Source organism: Geospiza fortis, unplaced genomic scaffold (genome assembly GCF_000277835.1).
Source record: "Geospiza fortis unplaced genomic scaffold, GeoFor_1.0 scaffold1, whole genome shotgun sequence".
Classification (NCBI taxonomy): domain Eukaryota; kingdom Metazoa; phylum Chordata; class Aves; order Passeriformes; family Thraupidae; genus Geospiza; species Geospiza fortis.
Window position 1 is genome coordinate 4,501,398 of NW_005054320.1, and position 10,409 is coordinate 4,511,806.

At 44.0% G+C, this 10,409-nt stretch overlaps 1 protein-coding gene across 2 annotated transcripts in view; it reads right to left on the bottom strand.

The window, feature by feature from the left end:
• The window catches only part of LSAMP (limbic system associated membrane protein), a 990,143-nt gene extending 989,443 nt beyond the window's left edge, over positions 1-700 (bottom strand). For both annotated transcript variants that reach the window (XM_005420554.2, XM_031056651.1), the window contains exon 1: positions 290-700. In XM_005420554.2, coding sequence (XP_005420611.1) covers positions 290-356 — 67 coding nt within the window. In that variant the 5' untranslated portion in view covers positions 357-700. The remainder of the gene's footprint in view (positions 1-289) is intronic.
• Between the last annotated feature and the right edge of the window lie 9,709 nt (positions 701-10,409).

Genomic DNA, 10,409 nt, shown 5'->3' on the forward strand with positions numbered 1-10,409 from the left:
CTTTGCAAATTTTGACTGTACTCCCCCCACCAACTCCCCCTCTGCAAAAGCATAAATACAGCAGCAAAGTCAGTGACATGCAGTGTCCTCTAACCATAGGATTCACCAGCAGAGATCTCTCCTTGGCTTATTTCCTGAGGCAATGTCGGGGGGGGAAGGTTTGGAGGGGAAAAGGGGGGGGAGAGGAAGCTCCAGCTTCCAGCTCCATGTTTCAGGCCATCCTCAGTCCATCAGCCTCAATTAAAGCAGAAGGGTTTGAGGGGGTTGCAAGAAAGAACTCAGCACATACCTTGCAAGGAGAAGAGGGACAGGAAGAATCCCAGCACCCAGATACTGTGCAGCCAGTAGGTCCTCATGCTTCTCTCTCACTCGCTCCGCTTCCTCTGCCTTTTTCTCCGTCTCTTCCCTTCTGTCTCTCTCTCACAATTTATCTTTTTTTTTTTTTTTCTCCCTCTTCGCTCCTCTCAAAGAAAATGGGATTCGTGTCTCCCTTCAGTCCCTCTGGGCTCTGCTTTGCCAGCTCTGACAATCCAGTCGCAGCGCAAGCTGACCCGCGGTGGCCAGATTCCCAAATAACCTCTCACTCTCCCCTTCAAGTGCTGGAGAAAGGGGGGGCCAGGTTGGATGCTCCACCGTAGCCTGGGCTGGCTGTAAACACAGAGAATCTCTCTGTCTCTCTCCTGCAGCTCCAACTAAATGCGACTGTACTTAAACAAGCAATGCCTTATAGGACAGCGCTCAGAGCAGAACAGATCCCACCTCTGCCACCTAGTGTTGCAAGCCAGCTCATTTATTTCATTTTTATATATATAAATATATATACATTATGCTATAGAAATATGGTTCCCTCATTCCTCTACAAATGTATCTCTTGGATCACAGTCTATGAGCCATTCTGGGCTCAAAAGTCCCCGAGGTTCCAGCTCCAGCGCACACGGGGATGATATTCAGCGAAGGAATATTCCTCATTGACAACAAGAGGCACAGCAGGGCAGGTTTGGTTTCTCAGCAGAGTTCTGCTTGACAAATTCTGAAGCAAAGGTCTCTCTGACGCTGGTGTCACTGCCAGGCAGTACACAGGGGCCAGAGGGAGATTCAGACGCACTGACTGTAATTACAGAGCTGCCAAGTCCTCCAGGAAAAAACAGCAAGCATCAGTCTGCATTAATCTTTCCTGGATCTCCTGTGACTTCTATGCAATTTCAGAGGGACCAAAAAGAATCCTTCTGTAATGGAAATCCAGCTTGAAAAGCAACCTTGCTCACGCAAGGCTTCCCTCACTGCCCTTCCTTCAACTACATGTTCCTCCTGCCATATGTAGCACGAACTTTTTTCCTCAAGGATTAATTGGCTCATCTAGCTCTATTTCCCCCTAAAATCAAGGCCTCCAGTTAGAAGAACACCAGTAACAAAGTACTGCTTAACATTCAGGGCTTTTTATCCGTCCCTCTCCAGGCATTTCACAAAGGGTGTCCTTTCACAGCTGGGGATGTGGAGGCAGTGTGAGTGCACGACTTCTGAGGCCAGTCCCTGGGACACGGTGTGACAGCCCAGCTGGACTGCCCAGGCAGCCCTGTGGCCCCTCTTCAGGCCACATTGTACACTTCATTGTGGTCATCAGGCCACAATGAGCATGCCAACACTAAAGGATGCTAATTTTCAATTTACACATCGAGGCTGTAGGTGAGCAAAGGTGAGTGTCCACATGTAGGAAAGGTCTGTAGGATTCTTGTCACTAATGATGCTGCTCCAGAAGTGTTTCTTACTGTACTGCTGTAGAGCAAGATGTTCTGTGAACAGAGTGCACCAAGCCTGCCTCCCCATGGGTTCCTGTCTGCTGTCTCAAGAATCTCCCTGCCCTAATAAAAGCCAGAACCTATCATATCCCCTGTGACATCTCCTGTAGGAAGAAGAAAACCATGCTATGGCCAGTCTTGCTTCCTAGTGGACCAAAATGAAAGACAAAATGCAAGACACCTCTTGCCTTAGGCTGGTTGGCTACTGCCATGTACCACCTACATAATTCTTGGATTTTGCACTATGGAGGGATTGGAGCATTACCTAATGACCAGTTTTTAAGAGACATACAGGAATAAGTTACTTTTTAGCCTTCCGTCCTCTTTCAAATGTAGTTGAAATTGGTTGCACTGAAAAGTTATTAGGAGGAAGAACATATGGACAAACAGATACACGTGTACTCTCAGCTAGGCTTCACCTCCCAAGGAAATCAAACTAAAAATATTAGAGTAGACTAAAGTCAAGTGACTCGAGTCAATGAGGAGCATGCTTCTTTTTTGTGGTTTCCATTTCAGATGGTTTTCAAGCTCTGATACTGTATTGGGTCTGCATGGCAAGGTTTTGGTAGGTGGGCTGCTTCTGGGAGAAGCTGCCAGAAGCTTCCTCTGCGTCTGACAGGGCCAAGGCCGGGCAGCTGCAAGACAAACCCACCACAGGCCAAGTCCAAGTGTACCATCAGCAATGGTAGTAACACCTCTGGGATAATGCATTTAAGAAGGGGGTGGAAGCTGTGTAACAGCAGCCAGGAGAGAGGAGTGAGAATAAGTGAGACAAATATCCCTGCAGACACCAAGGGTGGTGGAGGACGAGGAGGAAGTGCTACAGACACTGGAGCAAAGATTCCCTTGCAGCCCAGGATGAAGACCATGGAGGTTCAGGATAGATCAGTTATCCACCTGCAGCCCATGGAGGAGCCCTTGATGGAGGAGGTGGATGCCTGAAGGAGGCTGTGGCCCCATGGGAAGCCCACACTGCAGCAGTCTCCTGGCAGGACCTGTGATCCTGTGGGGAAGCCACACTGGAGCAGTTCATGAAGAAGTGTCGCCTGTGGGAAGGACTCCTGTTGGAGAAGTTCATGGAGACTGTCTCCTGTGGGAGGGACTCCACAGTGGAGCAGAAGAGTGTGAGGATCCTCCCTCTGGGGCAGGAGGAGCAGCACAGACAAGTGTGATGAAGAGATCTCAGTCCCCAATCCCTGTTCTCCTGTACCACTGCAAGGGAGGAGGGAGAGAAAATGAGGTATGAAGTTAAGCCCAGGAGGAAGGGAGGAGTGAGAAAGATATTTTAAGATTTAGGTTTACTTTTCATTATCCTGCTTTGATTTCGTTGGTAACAAATTAAATGAACTTTTCTGAAGCTGAATCTCTTTGCCTCTAACTGTACTTGAGGAGTGATCCCCACATCCTTACCCTGACAAGCTTTTTGCTGTATTTTTTATCCCCCTGTCCAGCTGAGGAGAGGTGATGGAGCAACTTTGGCGAGTACCTGGAGGCCAGCCAGCATCAAACCACCGCAGATACCAAGAGAGTATGGTCTGAAAGAGAGCACAGTCAAAAATAAACTTGGCACTCAAGATACATTTGGAACTTAGCATGCCAAAATCAAGTGGTGACAATCAGTTAGTATGCTTGGAGTAGGAGTTTTGGGGGTTTTTTGCAGAAAACCTCCCAAACATCTAGCTTAGGTTCAGGGACCAGCTAGGCCAGCACTTTAATACTACATCAGCTCTATATATTTCTTTTTAAATTATTGCAATAATTTCTGACACATGACTGTTCATGTGCTCCACTTTTGTTTTTCAATTGTCCTATACCTCTGTGATCCCTTACCTCAGTGCTCACCATCTACATCTGATATAATATACAGCATTATATGCATTTGTACTGTTTCACAAATCTCCTCAGCTCCCATATATGGCACCAAAATTCACCTGCCAAAATATCCCACAGTCACATACATAAACTCACCTCCCACCTGCCCTACGCATAATCCCATAGGGTCCCACTGCCTTCCCAGTTAAACTAGATCATTATGCAACCATTCAAAGTCTACTTTGCCTACAGATCCTATGGATGATCCCATAATACACAGCTCTCAAGCACATGATTATCTCAGACTTTGGGTAGGAATATGCCATGGCCTGAAAAAAAAAAAATCTAAATCAACCCTCCTTCCATCTAAATAATTTCCCATATCCTATGGCAACTAGCCCTGCTAAAAATTTGTCCCCATCCTTCTTATAGGCCCCCTTTAAGTACTGAAATGCCGCAACATTTATTATAACACTTATGATAGCAATTTATATTGATTCCAGTAATTAATAATATAGCCTAGTAATTAGTCTTGTGTTAATTATTAATCAATATTATATGTATTATAATAATTAACATTATTTTTTTGTAATAAGTAATAATAAATGATAGCAGGACTGTATCTCTGCTCCATAAATTCCATAGGGATGTGTGTGAGAGGATGCTGAACCCAGTGTTGTTCCCATCCAAAATAGGCCATGATAGTTACAAGTCCAGAGAAATGACACAAAGGAAGCAGTACTCTCTCAGGCAAGAGCATCTTACACTTCCCTGGAGAAGCTGGCATGACTGAAAGGAGAAGCAGGTTTTTTTCTCACAACATATTTGACATACTCCTAACCTTCAAAAACATTCAGGACTGGATTTTGGCTGCCTTGCTCATGCTGAGTCATACCAATGGGGTTACTCGGGATATTAGACTGCTAAATATGAGCAGGAGTATCAGATTCTGTGGGCTGAAATTCTCTGGGATTGGTCTCTGGCCAGAAGTGAGTCCATTTTCCTCTAGCCAAATCTCTCAGCTACCTACATATTGTGAGGACAAAATCTGAATCAAGAATTATGCTCAACTCTCCCTAAATCCCTCAAACATTAAGAGGAAAAAACAACAACACCAAAACAACCAACCAAACCCCGAACACGCAGCAGTCCTCATTCTTCAGTCCTTTCTTTTTAAATTACTGCAATCCTCCCACTTCACCCAGTATTCAAATGCCAAGAAGAGCACACCTACAATTCTGTATTAAGAAAAAAAAAAGGTTGAATTCTGACAGAGCTCTGATTGATTGAAAGCCAGCTACTTTTAATGCATAGTGAAAGTGTTTCATTAGGGCTGAGTGAATGGATTTAGATGCACTGAGCATGGTTGCTTGTCCATTTTTTAATAAATAAATGTGCTTTGTGCAATTAACTATTTAAGTACTCACACTTCCATTTCTATTTCATCTTCGCTTTAGTCACTTCAAGCAATATCAATATTAACTTGATTGTGCAGCACACACATAATATTTTCTCTTCTAAGTTTCTATCCTGAACCTACATTAAATACTTCTCAAGCAGGCATGCTAAAGTTGATGGAGGAACTTTTAACTTTCCATTACAGATTTTTTCAAATTACTGTTATTTAACTGTGCAAATGTAATGTTGCATTAACAAAAGGCTTAGTGGTTTTTTTACTGTAATAGAAATAGTATTGGAAACACAGTTGGCCATGCAAATTTTGCAGGGTTTACATAAGAGAATGAGCATTCCTGAAATTGCAAGTTAAGAGAGCTTGGTAAAGTGAGCAGGAGGAAAGAGCCATAGACTACCCAGAAGTGGCTTTTCTGTGTGTTTTAGTGTATGTATATGTGTTTTAAACGTATGTATATTACTACTTGTTTTATTGAGTGTTCTATCTGTGGATTTCATGGCTTTGGACTGGTGCATCCATGACAAATAGTGCATTTCAGTGTGATTTAGAAGAGTGTTGGGGCATGTGCTGCATGTGATCTTGGGAAAGGGGGTGGAAGGAGATGTTCAATCTGCAAGAAATACTCATTTGTCATGCGGTTCTGTGAAACCCACCACCATCCAAGGTCAAGGACTGCAGTGTCCAGAAATGTGAGCTCCCTTAGAAGGGATGCAAGGGCCTCAAGACCATGATAAATAGTCTCATACCTGATTAAGCTCCTTTGTGTAGACTGAGAAAACAGTATTTGTGTTTCTCATTTGCCTTCAGACGGACATTCAAGAGAAGACAACCCTACTCAAACCACACTTTCCACCTGTTCTTTCCTTTCTGCCGCTTCATACTCCTCATCTATAGTCCCACCTTCTCCCTCTCTCAGCTTCTTGCCTCCCACCATTACCCTTCCCATCTCTTTTCTTCTCTACTGTCTTCCTGTGAAACTCATCAAACAAGGCAGTGTCTTTTTGAGGCTTCTTGAAGGGGAAGATTTTCCATCGGGGTTTCCACAAGACTCCAAGCTGAAAGTAGCTTTTTTAATCAAATAAATGCCAGGCCAGCAACTATGGAAGGTTGCATATGACTACATAGCAATTCCCTAAGATGAAAATCCACAGAAATAGCCAGCCAATGAGATAGCAACAGCACTCAAGGAGTGGTGGGAAGAAGGAGGAGATGGAAAGAACCTTCATTTAATTCCAGCAATGGTGCAATGACGCAGCGGGGACTGAACCCAGAACTCTTGGAGACAAATGTGTTGCATGAACTGGTACAGCACAAATGGCTGAGTTCCTCTAGCAGCAGCCTTAGCAGATCCACCTCCTTTACAAGCTGGGTCACATAAAAGGATACGTCACAAAAAAGCATTTGCCAGCAGTATACATTCACACATTGGCGTTGTCGCATAATTAGAACATAAAATAAATGGCATAACAGATGCTATCAGCATGTCTACCACACTGTATCCATGGTGCCAACTCCTTCTCCAAGGGGAGCCTCACCCAGGCCACGCTGAGAAAGCCTGAAACACGGGCATGTAGAAACCAGCCTTTATGGAAATACACACACAAAGTTCTGCAGAAAGGGCCTCCGCTCTTTCAACATTTGTAAGATTTTTACAGGAAATCTGCAAGTGTGAATGACAACAAGAAGAAAATTGGCTAGCACCCAGGAAAAAAAACACCCAAAAACCCCCAAACTTTGGCAGATAATTTTTTGAGTTGTCATGGGGTTTTTTTGTGGGAAAAGAGTCAGCTCTTTCAATCCGGGAATAAAAATAATAATTCTGTTCAGCTCCTTTGAGCAGCAGGGAATTCACAATCCAAAGGGAGAGGCGCTTACACCACAAAACCCTTGCCACAGCCAGTACTAACTGGCTTCCTCAGAGGCACAAGGAATCCCTCAGCACTACACTACAGAGGGCCTTTTAAGAAGTGTTTTTGCAGCCCCCTGGTCTTTAAATTTCCACTAGAGCCTGGCAGCGCAGACCTTTCTCTCTCCTCCTGGGACTCAGGGTGCATTCCCCCAGGCAGTGCTCTACCAAAGATCTTTCCTTGACATAGCACCCAGCTTCCCTAGTGCACACCCAACTCTACCCAGAAGCAGCCTTTTACCCCAGCTGTTGCTTTTCAGGTCTTTGGTCACAGCTGTGGGCCTTGTGCTTCCCTCCATTAACGCTCTGTGCCCGCCGGGGAGGAGCTGCTGGATGCTGCAGCCCAGTTCCCTGACCCACGGTCCCAGCAAGTCAAGCATTGGGCTCCCCAGCTGGTACTTCCATCTTCAGGCTATGGCTTGTTGGCTTTGCTAGATAAATTGTGGGCTGACTTCAGAGACAGGACTGCCTTATGCCTGGGCACCCCTGAAATTTGTCCTTTGTTGTTTAGGCAAAGCAGGAGAGGAAATTGTAGCCATTTGCTGCCTGTGCCGCGCTGACTGAGCTCCAGCACATCCACTTGACGCAAGAAGGTCCCAAAGAAATGACTGTCAAGTCTGTACCTTTCACCCAAATGAGATGTGGGAGGCAAATGACATCAGTCTCACTGTCTGCAGAGCTGACCTGCACACAGCTGAACAGTGTGATGTTCTCTAGACAGAAATACAGAAAAGCAGCATATTTTTTGTGGTTTTTTTATGATTTATTTTTTATGTCAGGGCACCCATACTCAGCAGTCTGGAAGGCAGCTGGAGCTTGAGCCATGTGAGCATTCCCATTGCAAGAGTCTCCTTGCAATGTTTCACAACATCCTGAAATTATGAATTCCCAGGCTTATGTTTTTCAGACCTAGTCTCCTTCACAAGGAGATTTTATGATTTTGTTTTTATTTTTGAAAGCTTGAGCAAGCAAGGGTTTGGTGGTTTAAGATATTTGGGACTGGGGGAGTGCTTTATGATTAGTGGAAGAACCAATTTGTTCCTTTTTTTCAACAGCTCCAGTGCAGAAAATACTGTGCATAGAGACTTGAAAGGTAAATAATATGAGGCAAGATTTGTAGGAAGTGTTGATATCTTTTATTAAACTGAAAAATATAGCTAAACCAAAACAAAACAGGCTTTCCAGGCATATGGGCTTGCATGCCCAGAAGTGTATCCTGACTTTTAACTATATGATGTCAAATAACTGACAGTACTTTTTTCTATGAATTCCCCCTCATTTATGTCTTTAGCCCATCCTAGCAAACAATATCAGTGCAACATGGAAGGGAAGTCAAGTCTGTGAGGACATTTTCCAGAAGAGCAGAAAACATGCAGATATGGTTGTATTGAGGATTTATGGTTGTATGGTTGTATTTAGGTTCCTTCAGCTAAAACACAGGTTCCAGAGGACACTTCTTGGTATGAGTGACACAAAAATGCCTGGGTTTCAGCAATGTGCACAGAGTAATCTTTGTGTAGGCAGGGCTCCCCACATTTCTCTGAGTCACTACAGATCGCCTCTCAAGCCAAATAAAAGCAGTTGAAAGGCTCTCAGTGGCCTCTGATCCAGGTCCCCTCTACAGCAAAGTCACTGGGTCATTGCTTTCCCTTGCCTGCTCCGTATTGAGTGTCTGTGTACCTTCCCCTGGCACTGCTGATCACTTGTGCTGCAGGGGTGATACAGAGCCCTCATGAGAGCAAGGCCTGCAGAGATACATGCTCTGCAAAAGGATGCTGAGAAAGTATTTCAAGCTGTGGACAGCAGGCGCAAAGACAGACAAACACACAGCGCTTTGGCCAGAGAAGAGCCTACAGCCCACCTACTATTTCAAAAAATTGTCTGTGATGCGCTTGCAGACTCTCACTCAATGAAAAACATGAGGAAACAGTTTTAAGTTTGCCACTACCTGATCTCTGCTAGCCTTCGCAGTGTTAATAATCTCTGCCAGCCTTCGCAGTGTTAATAATCTCTGCCATTAGCTTCTTTTTCGAAGCAGGATTTCTTTTCTGTAGCTATTTTATCAGACAGAGGATGATCAGGAGGTTAAAAACCACATTATTAGCATTAATGACTATTATTATTTATACCCTTGTACAAGCTGCACAAGTCTAGGCAAAGAGACCGTCCATTTCCCCAAAGAGCTCACAAATCTTATTTATGATAAGGAATCACAGACCATGTATCAATAGCAGGGGAGGAGAGGAGAGCAGGGAATAAGGAGAACAACTGTATTAAACAAAAACCTCTTCTGCAGCTTAGGCAAGATGCTACCTCCAGGGGCCTACTTGATCAGCCAGAAAATACGGATCTGGGGTTTTTCTCCAGAACAACACTTTCCAGTATACCAAAGTATTCTGTGGTGTTTCGTCTTGCCCTTCCCTCTCCCTAGCAACTTAATCATCTATTCACCAAAGTCCATGACAATTATACACAAGTGGCAGTATCCAGGAGGAGAGAAATTACTGATTTTTGTACACTTCTCTTTACCTGTCAATCAGAGCTCATTATTACTCTTTTACAAATGGGGAAATTGAGGCATGTAGTGGTGCAAGAGCTTTCCATAAGATCACCTATTTTATATCCACAGGGCCCTGAAATGGATCTTTAAGGCGTGCTTCTCACCGAGAAGATCCATTTCTTCTCAAAGTAGAAGGATTTCTTTATTTCCGCAAGCAGAAGCGTTTTATTGCCAAGAGAACAGCATCCCTGCTGCAGTTTTTCCCAGCTACAGCAAAGTCAACAAATACTGTGAATTAACAAGACCAACACACGTTTCTATTGTAAGTAGACTCAGAAGTTAGCATCTTGGAGAGGAAGGGAAGTGCAGTCCAGCAGTAAATGCAATTTCCACTGACTTGGAAAACTTGATTTTACTGTATTATTGCTGGGCCCAAACATTCAGAACGCTATTGCATATAGTTATATGTTATAGTGGAAGTTGCATGAGATCCTAGAAATTTCAAGTCCTTCCTTGGCCACAAATTTCTTGGGTCTGTTTAGTCATTCAGGGAGTTTGGATAAAGCTTTGTTTTTCCATTGGTTAAAATGATGAAAATAGAGCACCGTGATAAGAGTATTCTGAAAATCCACTAAGATATTCAGGGTGAACAAGGAATTGGAAAATATATAAAAATGCATTTAATCTGTACAACTTTTCCCTCTAAGTGCAGAGTTTCATTTCAGTAAGTGCCCTGGAGAGGTTATGCCTTGCAAGTATCTTGTAAAACTGAGATTGCTGCATTGCATCCCCAGTGATCTCAGGGCAAATGCAAGACTGAACAATGACTCCGTATCTGGCTGCGCGTGATTCCACCTCCCCGACAACTTCACTTGAGAAATCAATGAAGCAAAATACAGCATATTTTGGGGCTATATGGGAAGCAGGTTGCTTGTACTTTGACACTTAGAATACAAGACTCTAATAGAACCATCCTTCAAC